A 23,208-nucleotide genomic window follows, 5' to 3' on the forward strand; every position below is an offset into this window, starting at 1 on the left:
GATCATTTTAAATTCACTATTCTAACATATTGCAAAGGATATATGAGTAGAGAGAAGTTTCACTCTCATACTTCCTAAGTCACACTAAATGGTGAGAGAATATCCCTGAGAACATTTATATGTGACTTGCTAACCTGATTTTAAGTCCCTGAAGAATGTTGTTTTATTTTGCTCTACCACATCTTTTGTATACGAATTCCTTAGAGAAAGCATGAAGTTAGCAGTGGCTTTTTAGATCTTAAAAAAAATGTTAGTGAATGACAAGTTTCAAAGCATATGCTTAGCAAGCAAAATAATAACAATAATAAAGGTTCTAAAATGTGCTTAAGAATAATGATAGATTGTCATGTGAGTAACAGACTACTAGACTGTATTTTCTTTATAATTTTATTAAATTAAAAACTACTTCTTGGATAAGCAGAGAATTCTCTTTTGAATTTAAAACAAATACGGACATGTAGACTCAAAGCTGAAGATGGTATCTGTAGTACGTGTATGTGTTTTAAAACACATTTCAACTTGTCACCAGTAAAATTCTCGTAAAATATATAACTAAGGCAGGCTTTTATGAGTCATAAATGTGTAAATGTCATGAGTGCCCCAAAGAAGGAAGCTATCACTTTTATTTTTGTAGTAAAGATGAACAGAGGAAGAATCTAGGGTGATCTGTGATGGGTATGTTTCATGCTAAACTTCAAAAGGACTAACCATAAGGCAAAAACTGGATACATTTGATTATTTCAAAAGTGAAGGCTTCTCATCAACTAAGAACACCATAGTCAATGGTAATAAATAAGTGACAGAAAAAGAAAAGGTGTTATTAATACCCAAAATGTCTAAAACTGGCAAGGAATTAATATTTGGGAAATAAAAGAAAGTACTGCAAATCAGTGAGTAAAAGATAACACAATAAAATGAGACACAAAAGATAAAAATAAACATATGCTTATTGGAAACTCAATAAGCTAACAAGCATATTAGAGAATTACAAATTAAAATGAGATATAACTTTATACATATTAAATTAGCAAAAATTCAAAAGATGAGTAATGCTATGTTTTGAAGAGAATATAGGGTTATAGCAACCCCCATGCACTTCTAGTGACATTCTGGAAAGTATTCCAACAAAAGTTTTTCAAATTAAGTATATGCATGTCCTGTAGTTTATCAATTTTGCTCCTGATTATATATCCAAGAAAATTCGCATTCGAGTCTGTAAGTGGACATGTATGAGGATGTGCACTGAAGCATTATTTGTGATGACAGGGTGTCAGGAAGCTGGTGGGTGTGATCACTGAGGTTCCTCACTGTCTCTTGCTGAGAATGCATGGGTAAAATATAGCAGACACATACTGATAAATATTTGTCCCCTCCATATCTCCTGCTGAAATTTGATCCCCAATTATTGGAAGTGGGGCCTGGTGGAAGATGTTTGAGTGATGGGGACAGTTCTCTCATGAATGGCTTGGTGCCATTCTCACAGGATTGAATGAATTCTCTCTTAAATCCCATGAGATACGGTAGTTAATAAGAGTCTGACACCTCCCTACCCTCTCTCTTTCCTCCTCTCTTGCCATGTGATGATGCCTGCTCCCCTTTCTCTTCTGTCATGAGTGGTAGCTTCCTGAAGCCCTCACCAGAAGCAGATGCTGAACTGTACAGCCTGCAGAACTGTGAGCCAAATAAACCCCTTGTCTTTATGAACTACCCAGCCTCAGGTATTCCTTTATAGCAATGCAAATGGACTAAGACACATACCATAAAATATTATGCAACAGTTAGAACCAAAAGATTACATGTAAACCTAAACGACATAGATCTCAAAACATCGCTGAGTAAAAACAGTAAAAGATGAAAAAAGAGGACAATAGCATTTTTAGAAATTAAAACTGTATACATAAAACAACAAGCATTTCTTAAGAAGAAACACAAGTTAAAAGATACATATTAAACACAATAGATTGATGAGCAGGGAAAAGAATGTGGCTGGAGAGTAGGGGTCAAATAAAATGAATAAAAAAAAAACAAAAATAAGAGAAGGGCTTAGTATTGACCGATGAGGATGTGTGCCTTGAACCAAGGGATACAATTGACCCAATCATCTGAAACTGAGATTTTAAGATGGGGAAAATGTGATTCTGATTCAATACATACTTTTGACATACACTGAGGTTGCAGGCTTTAACTCTGGTGCAGCCATGTTTAGTGGTGAGTTTCTTTTATTATTATTATTATACTTTAAGTTCTGGGACACATGTACAGAACATGCAGGTTGGTTACATAGGTATACATGTGCCATGGTGGTTTGCTGCACCCATCAACCCGTCAGCTAAATTGGGTATTCCTCCTAATGCTATCCCTCCGCTTGCCCCCCACCACCCAGACAGGCCCCAGTGTATGATGTTCCCTTTCCTGGGTCCATGTGTTCTCACTGTTCAACTCCCACTTATGAGTCAGAATATGCAGTGTTTGGTTTTCTGTTGCTGTGTTAGTTTGCTGAGAATGATGGTTTCCAGCTTCATCTGTGTCCCTGCGAAGGACATAAACTCATCATTTTTTTATAGCTGCATAGTACTCCATGGTATATGTGTGCCACAGTTTCTTTATCCAGTCTATCATTGATGGGCATTTGGGTTGGTTCCAAGTCTTTGCTATTGTGAATAGTGCTGCAATAAACATACATGTACATGTGTCTTTATAATAGAAAGATTTATAATTCTTTGGGTATATATCCAGTAATGGGATTGCTGGGCCAAATCCTATTTCTGGTTCTAGATCCTTGAGGAATCACCATCCTGTCTTCCACAATGGTTGAACTAATTTACACTCCCACCAACAGTGTAAAAGCGTTCCTATTTCTCCACATCCTCTCCAGAATCTGTCATTTCCTGACTTTTTAATGATCACCAGTCTAACTGGCATGAGATGGTATCTCATTGTGGTTTTGATTTGCGTTTCTCTAATGAGCAGTGATGATGAGCTTTTTTTCATTTGTTTGTTGGCTGCATAAATGTCTTCTTTTGAGAAGTGTCTGTTCATCTCCTTTGCCTACTTTTTGATGAGGTTGTTTTTTCCTTGTAAATTTGTTTAAGTTTCTTATAGATTCTGGAATTAGCCCTTTGTCAGATGGATAGATTGCAAAAATTTTCTACCATTCTGTATGTTTCCTGTTCACTCTGATGATAGTTTCTTTTGCTGTGCAGAAGCTCTTTAGTTCAATTAGATCCCATTTGTCAATTTTGGCTTTTGTTGCCATTGCTTTTGGTGTTTTAGTCATGAAGTCCTTGCCCATGTCCTTGCCTTGTCCTTGTCCTGAATGGTATTGCCTACATTTACTTCTAGGACTTTTATGGTTTTAGGTCTTACGTTTAAGTCTTCAATCCATCCTGAGTTTATTTATTTATTTTTCTTTCTGGTGGCAGATTTTTTTTTAAATTTTATTATTATTATACTTTAAGTTTTAGGGTACATGTGTACAACGTGCAGGTTTGTTACATATGTATACATGTGCCATGTTGGTGTGCTGCACCCATTAACTCATCATTTAGCATTAGGTATATCTCCTAATGCTATCCCTCCCCCCTCCCCCACAACAGTCCCCGGTGTGTGATGTTCCCCTTCCTGTGTCCATGTGTTCTCATTGTTCAATTCCCACCTATGAGTGAGAACATGCGGTGTTTGGTTTTTTGTCCTTGCGATAGTTTGCTGAGAATGATGGTTTCCAGTTTCATCCATGTCCCTACAAAGAACATGAACTCATCATTTTTTATGGCTGCATAGTATTCCATGGTGTATATGTGCCACATTTTCTTAATCCAGTCTATCATTGTTGGACATTTAGGTTGGTTCCAAGTCTTTGCTACTGTGAATAGTGCTGCTATAAACATACATGTGCATGTGTCTTTACAGCAGCATGATGTATAATCCTTTGGGTATATACCCAGTAATGGGATGGCTGGGTCAAATGGTATTTCTAGTTCTAGATCCCTGAGGAATCACCACACTGACTTCCACAATGGTTGAACTAGTTTACAGTCCCACTAACAGTGTAAAAGTGTTCCTATTTCTCCACATCCTCTCCAGTACGTGTTCTACAACCATCTGATCTTTGACAAACCTGGCAAAAATAAGCAATGGGGAAAGGATTCCCTACTTAATAAATGGTTTTGGGAAAACTGGCTAGCCATATGCAGAAAACTGAAACTGGACCCCTTCCTTACACCTTATACAAAAATTAACTCAGGACACCATCTGATCTTTGACAAACCTGACAAAAATAAGCAATGGGGAAAGGATTCCCTACTTAATAAATGATGTTGGGAAAACTGGCTAGCCATATGCAGAAAACTGAAACTGGACCCCTTCCTTACACCTTATACAAAAATTAACTCAGGACTTGGTGTCAATTAGGGATAACCCTTGAATGACACAGATTTGAACTGCGTGGGTGCACTTAGATATGGATTTTTTTCAGTCTCTCTACTCCTGAGACAGTGAGACCCTCCTCTCCCACCTTCTCTTCAGCTTATTCAATATGAAGACAATGAGGATGAAGATCTATATCATGATCTGCTATTCCACTTCTTAATAACATTTTTCTCTAGTTTATTTTATTGTGAGAATGCAGTATATGATACATATGACACATAAAATATGTGATAATCAACAATTTATGTTATTGGTAAGGCTTTCAGTCAACAGTAGGTTATTAGTAGTTAAGTTTTGTGTGAGTCAAAAGTTATACACAAATTTTCAACTGTGTGGGGAGTTGGCACCCCATCCCCTGTGTTGTTCAAGGGTCACCTGTAGTATACAAAATTCTGAGAATTTTTGGAATTTATATAAATAACTTCATTACAGACACATAAAGACAAGAAGAGAATCTCATCTTTCAGCCACCACCAATCCACTTACTTTGTCCCCTTTGAGAAATGTAATCCGTGAAGAGTCTGCATTTCGTCTCTCCTCAAAGTCCTCCATGACCTGAGCGGAATGGCTCTGAGTATAGCACCTCACTGATGACTCATAGCTCAGGTCTCCGCTCCGAGTGATAGGGACATGCAGGACACCCTCCTTCTCCTTCACTAGGAGCAAATCTTTGGCAAACTGCATGCTGGGCACTAGGTGGGCAGACAGAAAGACAGGGGCACCGTTAGTGGAAGACAGGGAAGCAGTGGCCATGGTGCTTGTCAGCCTTCAGCAGCTACTTTGGCAGGTGAGCTCCACCAAAGCCCAAGGCAGACTGACAAATCACAGGTGGCAAGCGGATTCCAAAGCATGGTTGTTGCTCTCAGGACAAGGGAACTGCTTCTACTATAAGTGTACATCCAATGAAATAGAACAGATCAATTTTGTACCTATCTTTGTATAACTTCAAAATGCAGTCACCATCTCAAATATGAGCAGGTAATGCAAGTCAATAAATGGGATAATTGTAAGAAAAATTTTGATGGTGTAAGAAAAATTTTGATTATTATTTGGGTACTCAAAAGACTTCACTGTCCTAGGGCTACAGTGAGGAAAACAGCAGTGCAAGTCTGGTGCTAAATGGCCACTCACATTGGTCTTGGGGCCAGAGAGACAATAGGAAAGAGTGGGGACATGAGTATAAAGGAAAGAGCAGGCCCTGTTTAAAAAGTTCCAGTCTTCTGTTTTCAAATGAAGCCAGAGATGTGGATTTTGATGACATAGCTCCTGAATTCAAAAATAGCAAATAAATAAAATAGTGAAAAAGAAATTTTGTATAAGCCAAAACTATTTGGGACAAACAAAGCATATCCACAGACTAAATTTGGCCAGAGGGTTCCAGTCTGTGACCACTGCTATAGATGACTCTTCTTTTTTTTTTTTTTTTTTGAGACGGAGTCTTGCTCTGTCGCCCAGGCTGGAGTGCAGTGGCGTGATCTTGGCTCACTGCAAGCTCCACCTTCTGGGTTCACGCTATTCTCCTGCCTCAGCCTCCCAAGTAGCTGGGACTACAGGTAGGTGCTAGATGCCTCTTCTTTTATAACTCAAATCCTCCTTTGACTTAAGGATGAGACCGTAGTCAAATCATGGTTAAAAACAAGGACTTAGGAGGAAACAGACCTGAATTTCCATCTCAGCCCTTCTACTTACCAGTTGTGTGACACAGGGCAAGTTACTTTCCAAACTTTGGGATATTTTTCATATATAAATTGGAACTATTAATATCCAATATAGAATTGTTGGTAGAATTGAACTTAATGAGATAATAAATGCATGGTACTCAATATAGTATCTGGTTTACAGTGAGAACTCAAAGTTTGGTAGGAATTAATATGGTTTCTATTTTCCTCCCAACTCCAGAATTCTCAATATGAAGAATCATTTGCTCCATATTAAGGCATTTGTCCTTCTGAGGTCAACATTTTGTTGACTGCTGGTTTTTAATTTATTAATGAACAATGCAAAGAATCATATGTCAAAGCCTCCTGGGTCAGAATTAGTCTTTGAGTTAAAGCTGTAATCACCAATTTCCTGGCTGCCTCCTGGACACACCCCACCAATCCAGAAAGGAAGGAAAGGTGTGTGTTTGGGGATTGGGGGAGGTGGGGGAATGAGAGGAGGGGTGATAAGCACCCAAGCATTCTCCAAGTCAATGTATAGAAAGCTCTCTGTGACTCCAGAACTGTTGGCCCTGGCAAAAATAAAACCATCCCGTCATATGAACTAACCTTAATAGTTACTAGTCATTACTAAATGAAAAGTCAGATGATACCACTTAAAAGAACACTATACCTAAAGGAAAATTAACAACTTTAGGCCTAACCAGTTAGGGCTCTGAAACCCAGTGAAATGGCCTGTGCTCCTAAAAGGTGGATGGCAATGACATCACCCAGCATAGGAGGACAAGAAGGAAGCTTGTTGCCAGGGAAAAAGCAATACAAGCAGGGAAGCTTTTCCGCTCCCAGCAGACATCTGAAGCTTTAGATTGTTTTTTTCTTGCTGGCCTGATAGGCCTCAAGTCAGATGAGAAAGTTAAAGGCTAAAGTGGTTATGTTTAGGTTTGGTCATGCATTAATCAACTCCAAATTCCTCTTGAGCTATAAAAGACTATTTTTTTCCTCTTTAATAAGACATTCACTCTCACTTCTATCCCTGCCAAAAAAAAAAAAAAAATGAGAGAGAGAGAGAGAGAAAGAGAAAAGGCAGTGGACACATCTTCTGATTCCTGCCTAGAAACAATCCCTCCCCTTAACAAGACCCCAGACCAGTGGGAGACTGAGGCAAGAGACATATACAACAAGGGAGTTTCAGGAAGAGATTTAGCACAGGGGATTTATGTTGTAAGTCAGGCATTGGGTTAAAGGTTTTCATATATATTATTTAATGTCATTCTGTCAGCAACCCCACAAGGCAGTATAATCCCCAGGAAGTGATAGCACTGGCTCTGAGAATCAACTTCCCCTGACTGCAGGGTCCCTCTTTTTCCACACTGATGGGCTGCATCAATATGAAATGGAGGTTACCTGCTGATAGCGCATGGGCTCACATTGGGTATAATGCATTTTCTGTCAGCACTGCTCATAGAACACTTATTGTGCATGGCCAATCTACAATTATCTTTTTATTTATGGAAGTCTTGTATCCTAAAATAGATTATGGGACTCTGCCCTCCACTACTCTGTAGCCCATACCATGTTGATCACCACTGCTAGGTATAGAAAATGTCCTATAAACACTGTTACCTCACTAATCTTCTTAGTAACTGATGAAGTGAATGTAAACACCAGTGCCTGGAATGCAATAGCCTCTTTGCTGGCAATAGTTAAGTCAGACATTTAGGAGAAATCCTGCCTCTGTTTCATGAGTTAATGAGTATGTTTGCCACAGATGCACACAAGGAGTGTGATGCCGTAGCAGCTACAGGACTTTCTAATGTTACCCAGTCAGCATTACTCATGCCCAAGCCCGAGTGTAATTCCAGGTACCAGCACAGCAAAGGTAGGTGAGAAAAGGTAAATGTTATAAGATGAGCTGCTTAGATGATTTAAGATCCTGAAATCAGCCTAGTGGGAAAAGAATGAAAGGAGCTAAGATCACTGCAGAAGGCTGAGAGTTGACTTTGTAAGACTCTTGAGTGACGGTTAGCATTGTTATACAGAGGGCAGTGGCCAGCTGAAACTGAAGTGTGAAGAGTCAGCGTAGTAGGATATGAAACCAGAAGACTGGACTTGGATAGAGCAGACTTGGATTTTAACTCCAGCTTCATCACCTTCTCTCTGTGTAATCCTACTCAAATTATCCAAACTTTGTTTCACAAGTTAAAGGTCTGTTGTAAGGATTAGAGATAATATGTAAGATCTTTCTACCCTAGAATGTTCACACTGAATGGACTCAACAAAAGTTCGTTATTACTAGGAAGAAAGATAACCAGAAGAAGTAAGTACTGAATGCTATGCTGAGTTACTGAAATAGGTTTCGGGATTTCTTTCTCTGGGATAAGTTATTGATTAAATACATATTGCTGTAGCTTCTGTGAAAGAAAAAGAAAAGCTATAGCTTTTCTGAAAGAAAATTTTTGCTTAACATATCCGTTTTCTAAAGTTGACAAACCCAATGCTCATCAATAAAATACTGAAAAATATTTAAATATAATTTTGTGTGTTGATCAATGAGGACTCTATGTGTTACTGGAGTCTTGTTGGTAAGAGTGATAAATGCCAGGTGTGTCAAGAAGAAAAGAAATCAACATGTAATGAAATTTACTGTGTGCCAGGTATTACACTAGGTATTTTCATATATTTTATCTAATTTAATCCTCACAACAATTTTGTAAGGTAGTTATTTTCATTATTTATAGATGAGCAAAATGAGGCTTAGTAACCTTAAGCTTCTGGCCTAAGGCCAAAGACCTAGGAAGTGGTGGGGCTAGGATTATATTTCAGGACTTCAACTTTGTATTCACTTTCCACTTCATCAGAGGGTAATTAATGGTCATTTCATGCAAAAGAATAAGAAACAATTTCCAGAATAAAAAGTATAGCTGAATTTTCTTCTTTCTGTTTTACTTTCTTCTTTACTAAGAAATAAAATTGCCACTGATTCTACTTCTACACCAATTAAAACTATGTAGTATATAATGCAAGGAGGATGAACTTGGAGTCAAAAGTCTGAGAATGCATGCTGGTTCCTCTAGATACTAGACATTGGGTGACCTATTTCCTCTGATTCTCAGTTTCCTTATCCACTAAATAGAAACAGAAGAAAGAGCACGGGGTTATGAGCAAGTGAGATAAGGCTTAATGGATTGCTTTGTAAACTTTGAAGTAACATGCAACATGAGATAATATAAGTGTCATAATCTTTTTCATGGTGTAAAAGTTACCATTTTGTGAATCACAAACCTAAATGTAAAACTTAAAGCTATAAAACTTCTGTAAGAAAATAGGAGAACATCTTTGTTACCTTGCGTTAGTCAAAGATTTCTTTGATACAACACTAAAAATATGATTCATAATAGAAAAATGATAAATGAGGCTGCTTCAAAATGAAAAATGATTACTCTTAGGATGTTTGTTTACAGAACAAAAAGACAAGCAACAGACTTGGATAAAATATTTGCAAAATATAAATCTCTGTCCAGAATCTACAACAATGCAATAAAAGTAGGAAAACAATGCAATTTAAACACCAAAACCTTGAACAACCCAAATGTCATTCAATAGGTGAGTAAACAAATGGTGGTATATCCATACAATGAAAAGCTACTCTGCAATAAATGGAATGAACTACTCACATACGCAATAACATGAATGAGTCTCAAATACATTTCCTAGTGAAAGAAACCAGATGCAAATCATAGATATTACATGATTCCATTTCTATGAAATTTTGGAAAAGGCACAACTTTAGGGCCAGAAAACAGATTAGTGGTTGTCAGGGCTGGTGACTAAGGAGACACAGATGACAAAGCGGCATGAGAGAATTTTGTAGAGTGTTGGAACTGTTCAACATCTTGATTGTGGTAGTGGGCATACCACTGTATACATTTGTCAAAACTCATAGAACTGTACACTAAGGATGATGGACTTTCATTTATGCAAGTTGTGCCTTCATAAACCTGGCTCTAAAACAAATTACCATCATATTAGATGCATGCATGTATGTGTGTGTGTGTGTGTGTGTGCGTTGTATGTGTGTGTATATATATATACACACACATAATTTTATATATATATATATATATAAAATTTTTTTTTCTCCTGAAGGATAAACACACAAAAAACTGGTTAAAATGGTTGTCTCCAGTGAGGGGAACTGGGGGACTGGGAGATAGGGGTAGAAAGAAGATTTAATTTTCATAGTATACGCATTTTGCCATTTGAATTGTTTACTACTATATACATGAAATAAATGATTTAAGAATAAATAAAAACATCAAAGATTATCCGACTTGGCTTCTTGTTCCTTTTTTGAGGACTTCTCAGCTGCTAGGAGTTTAATCATGGGCCCTATGGCCAATCTCTGGGAATGCTAATGAGGGTCCTGCTGCTTTAGGTGGAAGGTTTGACTTGATTCCACCCAACCCTAGAATCCACACAGTGGATTCTGAAGTTCTGACAATTCTAATTTCGTCAATTCTTCTGAGAAGCAGCCGTCCTTTCCTGTTTTTCCTCATGCTACTTAGGTTACATCTTCAGCAGTGACTGATATTTTCTTCATATACCTGCCTCTATTCATCCCTGCACATCATCTACAATACTGCCAATATTGGTTTTCTACAATAAAAAAATACATCACTCCTCTGCTTACAAGCATCCACTGCTACCCTTTGCTTATAGAGTCCTTAGGCTGGATCATAAGGCATCTCAGAACTTGACTCCAATCTCTCTTTCCATTCCATTCTTCTATTCACTCCCTCCCATGCTCAAAGCAAAAGTAAGGGTCTGCTCCCCAAATATGGATCTTTCAACACATTATACATTGTATTTACTATATCTCTCCACTTGAAATAGGTTTTCCTTTATTATGCATTTGATAGACTCCTATCACACCTGAAGACTCTGCTTAAATATAATCTCCTTGGTGAAATCTATAATTTCCCCCACTTGTAGTTCCTGTTCAGTTCCCTCTGCTCCCATAGTGCTGGATGTATAGTACTATTAGGTCATTTATCATAATTTATTCCAATTTCTCTCTTTAAGGGTCTGATTCCACAGTGAGACATTGAGCTTCTTGAGGACAGGGCCCAAGGCTTATACATCTCTTTGTGTCTGGCAGAGTACTGGAGATATCAATGGTTCTCTCTCACATCTACATACTCTGCTATGTAAAAGTGCAAATGCTCACATGTACACATATACACACACATATTTCTTGAATGAAAATGTGAATGAGTTCCAATGTCACATATGTGGACATTAAAGAAAAAATAGAAATATACAAATATATTTGGAACTACCAGCTGGCATCCCCAATCTCTTACCATCTTGGAATGTGTCATTAATTGCAATGACTGCCTGGAAGGGTTTGGTCAGTTCGGCTCCTTGTGCTGAGCTGAGGAAAACCACAAATGTCTCCAGTCCTTCAATTACTGGATACTGAGTGTCGTCCAAGATAGTCAAGGTGCAATACTAGAAGAGAAATCAAAGCAAACTTTACAGAGGACCTACCATCTAACACCCATTTGCCTTGACTAGGGCAAAGGTCACAACTTGCCTTTCTTTGGTGCTTTTAAAGTAAGATTTTCTAATCCATAACATGATGATCTCTTCATTACATGCCACTCGGAGTTTGTTTTTAGATATTTACATCAAACGAGTATAGTTTATATCCTGACTCTGTAAGGCTGGATATTTGATGCTAAAAATGTCACTAGGGGAGTTTTTAGAAGATCCCCTCCTAAGTTTACTCTCTTGTTTATATATGTGTGTTTTTAAAGAAAGGAAAGACAGGAATATTGCCAGGGGAGTTTAGAGAGCTTGGGAAGCAAAGTAAAGACAACACTCACAAACCGACCTGTCAACTTTGTGGAGTCTGGACTGCTGTAAACGCACCTGTTCAGTGACACCGGGCCCAAATTCCACCTTCCGAGAGCTGGGAACGTAGTCAACTCCTGGTGTGGCAGAAGCTGGGTCTGAGGGCCGTGTTGCACACCAGACAGATGTGAAAGTAGAGAGGTCAGTACCATGGCGGATAACTGGAATCTTTACTGTGCCTGAATTAAGATTCATAGAGATTTTAATGGTCAACTTTGAGCCAGAAAATCAGTGAGGTTTTCAGAATGATGTTCTCCCTCACTGCAACAGTGGCAGCTTTTAGCCCTTTCAGCTTGTCTAATCCAGCTTCAGTGATGCTCCTATGGCCCATCTGAGGTGAAGGCCTAGAGATGTCACTACCTGTCTTTTCACTGACACTAGGATCAAGAGAAGACCTAGAGAAGGGCTTCAGGGAGGTGGTGCTAGAGAGAGCCTTTAGGGGAGAAGGCTATTGTGGCTTCACAAGGGAGACTGCTCACAGGAGAACAATGCAGTTAAGGAGAGAAGGGTCTATTGCAAAACGTCTCAAGCCTATTTAGGGAGAAGAAACTTAGAGCCTGGGGCCTCAGGGATGTGTCAGAAAATAGTCAATTAAGGAGGACCCAGCTAGGGACTCTATGGAGCCTGAAGCTGAATGTTTCTAATTAAATATTCCCAACTGGGTTGATTTCTCTCTTTTACTCAAGCACATGTCATGACTTAAACCGCATGTGCTTATTACTCATCTCAGGAATGAAGCTCATCTTACTGTCCACTGTGACATCATACTTTATAGTGTCCTAAAGATATTTAGCTATTTTCACAATCAAGGGCAGAGAAAAGCTTCATGAAAACCCAACAATTTTCAATCACCACATTTTCTAGCCAACATGCTGTGAGGTGCAATGTAGTTATGGCTGGGCATTTGATGTATGGGAAAAGAAACATGCTACAGTAGAAAGGTCTGGGTTTGAATCTAGCCTTGCCATTATATTAGCTGCTTAATTGTTGATGACTGACTTAGCCTCTCCAGGCCTCCATTTGCTCTTTTATTTAATGTTCTCTCTTCCATAGAATATTAAGTGAGAAAGCATGGAACATACATGGTATGGTGCCCGGCATTCAGTAAGTGCTCAAAAATATCTGTTCCCAGTGCTCCTCCAAATCCCTTCATGGAGGTGAAAGGCCTTGATCTGACCCAGATCAGGAGACACTCAGCACAGCTGTTGCTCGTCTGCCAGCAGTACATCTGCCTGCAGCATATAGAAGACTTCAAGACCTTTGTGGAGCCACAGGTGGGAAAGGAGCCTGGGTCTCTGAAATACCACGTGAAAGTGACCTGCCCACTGATCGCTTTGGGCTCTTCTATGAATGAGCAAGTTTCACTTTATGAAGACACTGAAACTTTGGAGAGTGTTCAGGAGCTAGCAGTACACTAAATACTTCACTTCCATCCTCAACATATCACATCCCCCCCTTTCACAAGCCCAGATGCTCAGCACCAGGCCCTCCCTCTGGACCACAGAGGTCAGCCCATGAAGCTCTAGGCTCTAAGCCACAGCACTGCCTGCCATCAAGAACCAGAGCAAGCCTTCTATACCCTATCTCCATGACCTCAATGATTTTAACCTTTAGCTCCCACAAATAAGTGAGAACACGTGAAGTTTGTCTTTCTGTGCCTGGCTTATTTCACTTAGCATAAGGACCTCCACTTCTATCCATGTTGTAGAAGGATGGTTACCAGAGGATAGGAAAAGCAGTAGGGGTGGGACATGGTGGTGGAGGGGGGGGGAGTGGGCATGGTTAATGGGTACACAAAATAGTTAGAAAGAAGACCTAGTATTTCCTAGCACAACAGGGTGACTATAGTCAAAATAATTTAATTGCACATTTAAAAATAACTAAAAGAGTATAATTGGATTGTACATAACACAAAGGATAAATGCTTGAGGTGATGAATACCCCATTTATCCTGATCTGATTATTATATATTACATGCCTGTATCAAAATATATCATGTAATCCATAAATATACACACTTACTATGTACCCACAAAAATTTATAAAAAAAAATCAGAGTAAGAAAAGTGGATGGAACTCTCTACAGTAACTTCCATGCTTGGTCTTGGCCAAGCATTATATAATGCTTGAGACCAACAACGGTATCCCTGACGAATGGCATTCTCAATGTCTCCAGAATATTCTGAAACCTAAGGAGAAAACTGCTCAAGAAAGGAATCAGGAGACAGGTGAAGGAAGCTCAGAGACACTCTCCATTACCTGCATCCTCACTGACAGTGAAAGCCGTGTTGCCCAGGGACACAGTTGAGGCATCGTTGGGACCACTAATGAGCACCTTGGCTGTCGCCACCCTTCCAATGCGGGCATTGTCAGAGGCATCTGCCAAGGCAATCTCAAACTCTTCTTCCTCTTCATACTCGCTGTCATCAATAAGCATGACATCGCAGGTGGACATGGTCACACCAGGCCCGAATATCACACGACTCGCATCAGACATCCCTCTAGATTTAAAATCAGAGCCTGATTCTAGAGCATAGAGGCTACTTCCCATAGCTGACTTAGGGACTGTGTAGCAAATTGCAGATACAATGCTGCTTGCATCTCCTGAAATACAAATGGCAAAAAATCAAAGCATTGGAATGAGTGTTTCTCACATTTTAAAACCCCGGTAAGTTAATGAGCTTGGTCCCTCTGACACAGTCCATCACTATTTCTGTTCAAACTCTGACATAAAACCTTCCTGAATTGCAGTTTCTTTTGAGCCTATGGTATAAACCACTTGAGGATTTAATATACCCCAGATATTTCGCCAAACAACTCAAAATGGATTTCCTATTCTGTGAATTTTGTGCTGTTAATTCGCAAGACTCATTGCCCACCATCTAAGACCACAGCAGGTGGAAACATAAGACACATATTTGGTACTTTAAGTAGGAAAGTAATTGTGTCCTGAAGGTAGTGCTATAAGCACAGTTCACTGCCTTTCTGAATAAACTTCTATACTTTAATTCCCAGAGAGGAGCAGGCTTATTTAAAAAGAGAAAGACAAAACAAAATAAAATCTGCCACTCTATACAAATGGCTTTACTTATTAGGGCTGCCACTTCCCTTGGTGACAGCCTGTTCTGGGCCTGGCTTGGTGGCCCAGAGCAATCAATGAGGCTTGCTTGTTTTCCAAGTGGCATTACCAAGGGTTTTTGCTATCTACAGTATTTGTTACACTAATACCCAGTCAGCAGATTCAATAAAGAAACCCAACATCATCATTTACAGTCTTGTTGTGCCTTTGAATGGGGGTTCAATTTCCATGTGTTTTAAAGTCTCAATCTTGCACAGTCATAATTCCATATGATGTTTATTTTTATTTCCAACTCCTCAAGAATTGCCCTTTTATCAACATTCACAATTATTATGTATCAGTCAAAAACAAAACAAAAAAGAATTGCCCTTTGTTTCTTACACATGTTTATTTCTCATCTGAGTTCTACATATGACTGTCACATAGGGAAATTTTCAGCATATTTCTGTCTTCCAAGAATAAGATGGAAAGCCAGTCCTTATGAACTGTAACTTCCCTCCTTGACCAAGGTTACTAAATATTTTATGGATTGGGTGATTGACTAAGAATACTGATTCATGAATAATTTAGAAGGCTAAATATAACCAGTCTTCTAGTCCAATTTAAGAATAAATGGGAGCTCCAACAACTTGAACTAAGAAAAGAGGCTTTCTGATAGTAGTCACTATGGATAGAATCATCATCAGGGTTGTTATGGGAACTAAATGAGTTAATACGTGGAAAGTACACATGTGAGTTAATATAATGTATGAGATGGGCACTTAGCACATAATAGGAATTCAATAAATGTTAGCAATTATTATAGCTCTTTGTCACTTGTGGCACCAACAGACCTTTTCTTTCAATAGGTGCAAACAGAAAACCAGCGCTCTCATTGACCCGGTAGATCTTCTTGTCAAATTCTAACGTGGGTTCATCCTCAGTGTCGTTGATAATGACCTTCGCCTGGGTGAATTCCCCTAACAGGGCATAAGCTGGCATGCTGAGCTCCACAGTGAAACTCTCAACATTTTCAAACACATCATCATCGTTGATGACAATGGTGCAGGACTTGGTGTCCTCTCGCTCATCAAACTGGACCTGTCACAAAGGAACCAACAAGAAGTTAAGCTGTGCCTCAGCTTCCCCTGCTCTGCTCCCCCAGGGCATCATAGGAAAAGAGCATCCAAGTCCAGTGGGCAGAGCACTGAGTGAAATAGCTGGTTCTCTCAGCCCTGGTTCCCTGCTGCATCACCTGGAACACCCAGCCACCTCTTCCCATTCTTAACCTGTACAGGAGGGCTGCTTTATTGTATAAGGACATGACGGAGGAAAATCTCTCCTACCATTGGTGACTGGAGAAAAACATGTAGTAACTCTTTATAGCCTGGCTTATTAACTCACTTGGGGCAGCAACAGTCATCATTTGATGACTCAGTTCCCTTTCTGGAAGAACTCTGGCCTTGGAGTATGAAGTTCTGTTCCCAGGTCTGGTTCTGTTACTTCCAAGCTGTATTAGGTTATGAAGCTTTACAAACATCAGATTACTCATCAACTAAAGGAAAATAGTAATATTCCTAACTCATACACTTTTTGGGAGGACTAAAGGAGGTCTTGTATATGAAGGTGTTAAGTGTATTTTAAAGCACCAAACAAACATAAGATATTATCATTACTATCACCATATTACTTACACAATTAAAATTGACATAGAATTCCAGTGTACTGAATAATGGAATTTAAATTCACAGAAAATTACATTATAAACAGGGTAGACTAATTTTAACTTGATATTTTGACTACACCCTTTGCCATTAAAATGTGAATGAATTTAGCCCAGTACAAAACAGAGAAACTATTTTACATGCACATAATTGTGAACTTATAGGGATTTATTCTGGTTTTGCTTTGTCTAAAAAAAAAAAAAAAAAGAAAGAAATTAAAAACCTTCAAATGAAACCATGACTATGGACTTGCCCAAAACTGAAAGTGCAGGAAATGGGCCTTGACTATACTTTGTATAAACGGAGATAATGGAAATATGTACAAAAAACAGTCATAAATGTCTAGGGACACATAAATCTGCAAAATTTTTAATCAAACAGAAAATTATTAGTATATATCTAATCAACTAATCACATTAAGTTTTATTAAGCTTCATATTTTAAAACACTCCCAATGAAATGAAACTCAACAGATCTTTATGTAAGATCTAGAATACACTGACAGTCTTTTGTCTTTCCCTGAAAAACACAAGAATATCCTCTGTCTTATCATTTAGCTGAAAGACATTAGCTTATCTGTTCTTTCCTAATTCCTCACTTACATTTGACATTACAGGCATTAGCTTAGTCCAGCTGAAATGCCTCAATTAAAGAACAGAGCCCACTTCTCTTTACAGAGATCTCTGTTGCCATAATAACAATAAAGTTGCTTTGAAAAAAAACATTAGGTGCCAGACACTGTGCCCTCCATACAAGATGACAAATACATGGGGCCCCGTATTTGCTGACTATTTAAGTCCTCCTTTCTCTTCCGCTTTCACTCTCTACTTTTTCTTTCTCATTGCCACTCTTAATTACCACTGGTATGTAGATGACTTGCAAATTTCTCTCTGGACACCACACTCCTCTCTGCACTGCCTGCCCATCTATACAGTGGTCAACCTGCTGTTTCTAAGACAATTTATACCTAACATAGCCAAAACAAAGTCACGAGCACCAAACCTTGCCAAACCGGCTCCTCTTATATGTCCCTTCCTAGCAAGAGGCATCAACATCCATCTTTCGCTTTGGCCCCACTGTCTAATAAATCCACTGCCAAATCCTATCAATTCTCACTCATCTGTCAAATCCATCCACTTCTCTCTAACTTCACTTCATAATCGAAGCCCAAGCTCCCATCATCTCAGCCAGCCTACTCCAAGGGCTTTCCAACCAGTCTCCTTACACACTCTCTTCTCTCCCTTTAGGTGAAGAAGGTGAGGGGAGAGGATGGGTTGGGATACCAAAGCTGAGTATAGAACATGATGCTTGGAGACTTCATTTTGTCATGAAGCAAAATGTAAAGACTGAGAAGCTAGACAACAACTTCCCCTTTGGCAGTTAAAACTTCAATGGAGGTTGGAGAGATTGTGAAGAACAAAGTACTATGGGAGGGGAACATAGGAAAACTATTTAATACTTGAAGAAGGACACTAATGAAAAGGAAAGTTGGGTAAGAAGTGGGAAAGTGCCACAATTGCTTGCAGCCATGTCACAGCCCTTGCTGGAGCCTCCCCCAACCCCATTACCCCACCTACCTGGCCAGCATACTCTACGTAGTCCTGTTGCCCAGGTTGGGAGCTGACCCTGGAGCTGGAGCTGGCGGTGCCTTGTTCGGTGCGACACAGGACGATGGCATATTGGTTCAGGTTCCCAGTCCTCTGCACCGTGACACTGACAGACCCTGCCTTCTCACTGACATTGTAGCTGGAAGCATGCAAAAAGGCATCTCTTAAAATATGCCCCATGGTTATGAAAAAACAACTTGTTTAATGCCTGTCTCTTCCATTTGGTTCTTGGCATTAGGTAGTCAGAGAAGAGGAAGTTTGGTTTCTCTACGAATTCAGGCTGTAAATTGAGGGAATGAGTTCACCTGAACAATCAGAGCACCAAACAAACAGGGAAGCTGTGGATGCAGAATGTCGTCTTCCTTGCTTTGGAAGCAAGCTGAGAGTCAATTTGGGAGATTGACAGCACATAGGAGCTACAAACTTCAGATTTAAGAGCACAGAGAAAGGAAAAACAATCTCTCCCTACTGGGATTGAGTAACCACAATAGGTCAGTGGGTTCTTAGGGAAGAAAGCTGCTCTGAAGTCAACCAATGACTTAGGTGGGAACTGACTGGACCAGATCTCCAGGAACTGGGTAATGGAGTCAGGGCAGAAGCAGAAGTAAGAAAATGTGAGATAACCCTACATAACAGAGGTGTTTAGACAAACGGAACTTTAAGACAACGGGGGAAGGACAGGATTAATTTAGCTTGCTGCTCAGAATCTCCATTGCATTTGTAAAGTGGAAGGCCAACTATTCATGTGCTACTGATTCATAATAAGTATCTAGGTTTGGAAAGGCCACAGAAAGTAGGGCATGAGCTGGGCTTTGTTTTTCATCACTGAGGATGGCCCCTGGACCTGGGTGCATGTCCTGTTGCTGTGAGGACAGCAGGGAAAGTGTCTCTGAGAGCTCAGTCCTCATTGCCAGCTTTGGGACCATCTATACCACTTAGTCCATTAAATGTTAGAGGGTTGTCCGGAAAAAGGGATGAATATTATTGAATTTATTGAATTTTGAAGGTGATACAATTGAGAGGTAAATAACAGCAAAGCATTACATATGTAAAAGTTGATTCTAATTTTCCGCTAATTCTCCAAATGTGTGTAAGAGTAGAATAGCCTGAATTTGGGGCACATGAAATCAAGGTTTTAAGTCTTCCTTTTTTCCCCCCAAGTTCCAATTTTTATCTGAATTTTCATGAAGTTGATTTCTTGGATAGTGAGTCTCTGAAATGTAGACTTAAAGAATATTTTCCCCACATAAATTATAATCCTTATAATCTAACCTATAAAATCAGCACCATGCTTTAACAATCATGCACACTACCTTTAACAATCAGTATCTCTCTGCCTTTCTAACTCTCCAACAGATTAGAAAAGCACCTTAAAGCGCTGGCCACATTAAGCCACGCATTTAGCCCTACAGATATACATTCCTACCAAACCCAAAGAAGCCAGGGGAGAAAACAGGCTTGGGAACAAGGAGAATACAGATGGACGGTGAAGATATTGATAATGTAGGCCAGTGATTATTTTCCAAACTTGAATGCCTATTTTTATTTTTCCTATCAGTTCTACTAGACTCTCTTCTAAAACTTGAAGACAGAAGCAAAAGCATTTGTCTGAGAAGCAGTAGAGTACATCATTAAGATCGCTGGGCTTACATCCTGGTCTTACTACTTATTAGCTATGTGACTGTGGACAAGTTACATAAACAAGTTTCTGTCTCTGTTACTTTGCCACTGTGGGGACAGGAATGGAATTCATCTCAGAATTGCAAGTATTATATAAGATGATGCAAGTCAAGTCCTAGTGCAGTACTTAATATATATAGTACTCAATAAATATTTGGTGAAATTATTACTTTTATCAGTGCCATCGTCACCATCACCACCATCAACAGGTGACTAGAGCTGCCCCCCAGCATCCTTCATCCTGACTCCCTCTGCTTGCCTGATTGATTTCTCAAGAAGGAAAGCACAGTAAAACTTGTACCTGGTATATTTAAAGCTGATGAGGGACCACTGGATATGGAAGACATTGTCGCTGACCACATTGGGTTTACTGTCTTTCACCAGAAACTGAAAACTATCCATCATCTCACGGATCTTCTCCTTGTGCAACACATAACGAATCAACCCCAAGTTCACATCCTCTGTGAGAAAAAAAGACTCACCGTGAATTAACCGAGGGATGTAATGACAGCTTCATAGATTACCACACCAACATACCTAGTTTATTCTTCTAATGGGTTACAGACAAAACTTATTTTCCCAAGCACCAAAAGTATAGTAGTTGTTAAAATAAATGTTTCTGTCAGATTTTAAAATAAAATCCTGAAGCTCTGTGAAACAAAAGATCTGTCTTTAAGTATAGAGATATTGTAAATATCTCTTATGCTGTTATAAAACGAGAATTCCAGGGTCCTGACAAAAAGCACTTCAATAAATGTCTGTGAATGTTGACGGCAAATCCTGGAGTTGACAGAGGAAAGTCTTTGACCCCATCCTCTGTGTTTATAGCCTCATACTCAGACCTAATTCCTTCTAATAAAGGTTCTTTGGAACGTATGTGCTAATAAGAATAGCTGGGGTTGGGTTAAAACTTCCCATACACAAAGCACGGCTAAAACGGTGTGAGGGAAGAACATACAATTGAGGACAGAGAGTAAAAAGAAAATTCATGGAGCATGAATTTTGAGATGCAGTTTTGCAATGACTGCTCCCAGCCAAGTCAATCCTGAAAAAAGTCTAGAGGAGCCTGACAAACTTAACATGGCCTGCTTGAGGTGATTCCAACCAGGGAAAATATTTCTGTTGAGCAACCTATACTTGTTGATTTTAATTTCTAGGCTGAAGACTTAAAGTCTATAATCCTTAGAGAACAAAAAATAAATCACACAGGATCACAGATCTTTCATAATGTCTGCTTGTTATTTTGCTTGTTATTTTGCTTTCATAATGTCTGCTTGTTATTATTGTTAAAGAAAACCAAGAAGTATCATGCATTCTTTTCCAGAAAACCTGGCCAACACTTAGAGCAATTTAGGAGTTGAGGAAGCACGGTAAAGGTGAATTTTTCTTTGCCATAGTTCATCATCACAGGGAAAAAAATCAGGAGAAATAAAATTCATAAGTTGGATGGTTAGGCACTAGAAGATCTCTGCAAAGAGGTTACTTGGGCATAAGTAGCTGGAAGTGGCTGTGAGAAGAATCTGGGAGATAGGGAGTGTGACATTAGCATAGATTTTTCCCATTTCTAAGTCCCCAGAGAGTCCCCACCCTGGGTGAAAGTGGCAGCAGCTCTGCCAGGCTGCAGCTTGTTCTCCACAAAGCCATGCTTAGGGCCCGTCATTATCTCATAGACAAGTTGCGCGTCCTCGGTGTCTGGGTCCATGGTCAGCAGTTCCTTCTTGGTGATCAGGTTGGTTGCCTAGAATGGAAACCCATTAAATTTAATTCCTGAGGTGGAATAAAGCAGGAACAAGACCCTCTGACTCAGATTTAATTCAGTTCAACAATGATTTACTGAGTGTATTTACTGCATGGAAAGCTCTGTCAGGATTGGAGAGGCTATGAAGATGAAAACCAGTCCAGCTTCTGCCCTTGAGGTATTCACACTTTATAGGGAAAGAAAGGCTCATGCACAAGGTCAATGTGGCAAGAGCTATAATGGAAGACATAAAAGAGGGCTGTACGCTTTTTAAGAGAAAGAGAGAGAGAGAAAAAGATTAATTTCATCTAGAGTTGAAGGAGGATGGATTGGAGGCAGTGGGATTTGAGTTGGGCCTTGAAAGAAAGTTGGAACTTTGAAAGAATAATTCAGTATAGGGAAGGTTGGCCACTTTCTAGGAGTCAATTATGACACTTGAAATAGAGTAAGAGAAACTTCAGAGTGAACAGGCAACCTACAGAATGGGAGAAAATTTTTGCAACCTACTCATCTGACAAAGGGCTAATATCCAGAATCTACAATGAACTCAAACAAATTTACAAGAAAAAAACAAACAACCCCATCAAAAAGTGGGCAGAGGACATGAACAGACACTTCTCAAAAGAAGACATTTATGCAGCCAAAAAACACATGAAGAAATGCTCATCATCACTGGCCATCAGAGAAATGCAAATCAAAACCACAGTGAGATACCATCTCACACCAGTTAGAATGGCCATCATTAAAAAATCAGGAAACAACAGGTGCTGGAGAGGATGTGGAGAAATAGGAACACTTTTACACTGTTGGTGGGACTGTAAACTAGTTCAACCATTGTGGAAGTCAGTGTGGCGATTCCTCAGGGATCTCGAACTAGAAATACCATTTGACCCAGCCATCCCATTACTGGGTATATACCCAAAGGACTATAAATCATGCTGCTATAAAGACACATGAACACGTATGTTTATTGCGGCACTATTCACAATAGCAAAGAGTTGGAACCAACCCAAATGTCCAACAACAATAGACTGGATTAAGAAAATGTGGCACATATACACCATGGAATACTATGCAGCCATAAAAAATGATGAGTTCGTGTCCTTTGTAGGGACATGGATGAAACTGGAAAACATCATTCTCGGTAAACTATCGCAAGGACAAAAAACCAAACACCGCATGTTCTCACTCATAGGTGGGAATTGAACAATGAGAAATCATGGACACAGGAAGGGGAACATCACACTCTGGGGACTGTTGTGGGGTTGGGGGAGGGGGGAGGGACAGCATTAGGAGATACACCTAATGCTAAATGATGAGTTAATGGGTGCAGGAAATCAACATGGCACATGGATACATATGTAACAAACCTGCACATTGTGCACATGTACCCTAAAAC

The 23,208-nt window shown here is 39.4% G+C and overlaps 1 protein-coding gene across 1 annotated transcript in view; it reads right to left on the reverse strand.

Annotated features, from left to right (window-relative positions):
* FRAS1 (Fraser extracellular matrix complex subunit 1) overlaps positions 1-23,208 on the reverse strand; it is a 461,949-nt gene that overhangs the window by 47,759 nt on the left and 390,982 nt on the right. Inside the window, exons 52-59 of the mRNA XM_032149306.2 lie at positions 21,659-21,809; positions 20,373-20,532; positions 18,362-18,530; positions 15,915-16,161; positions 14,262-14,606; positions 12,021-12,181; positions 11,450-11,597; positions 4,915-5,120 (exon numbers count right to left, since the gene is read on the reverse strand). Of these exons, the coding sequence (XP_032005197.1) occupies positions 4,915-5,120; positions 11,450-11,597; positions 12,021-12,181; positions 14,262-14,606; positions 15,915-16,161; positions 18,362-18,530; positions 20,373-20,532; positions 21,659-21,809 (1,587 nt within the window). The remainder of the gene's footprint in view (positions 1-4,914; positions 5,121-11,449; positions 11,598-12,020; positions 12,182-14,261; positions 14,607-15,914; positions 16,162-18,361; positions 18,531-20,372; positions 20,533-21,658; positions 21,810-23,208) is intronic.

The sequence above is a fragment of the Hylobates moloch genome, unplaced genomic scaffold, assembly GCF_009828535.3.
Source record: "Hylobates moloch isolate HMO894 unplaced genomic scaffold, HMol_V3 SCAFFOLD_2, whole genome shotgun sequence".
Lineage (NCBI taxonomy): Eukaryota > Metazoa > Chordata > Mammalia > Primates > Hylobatidae > Hylobates > Hylobates moloch.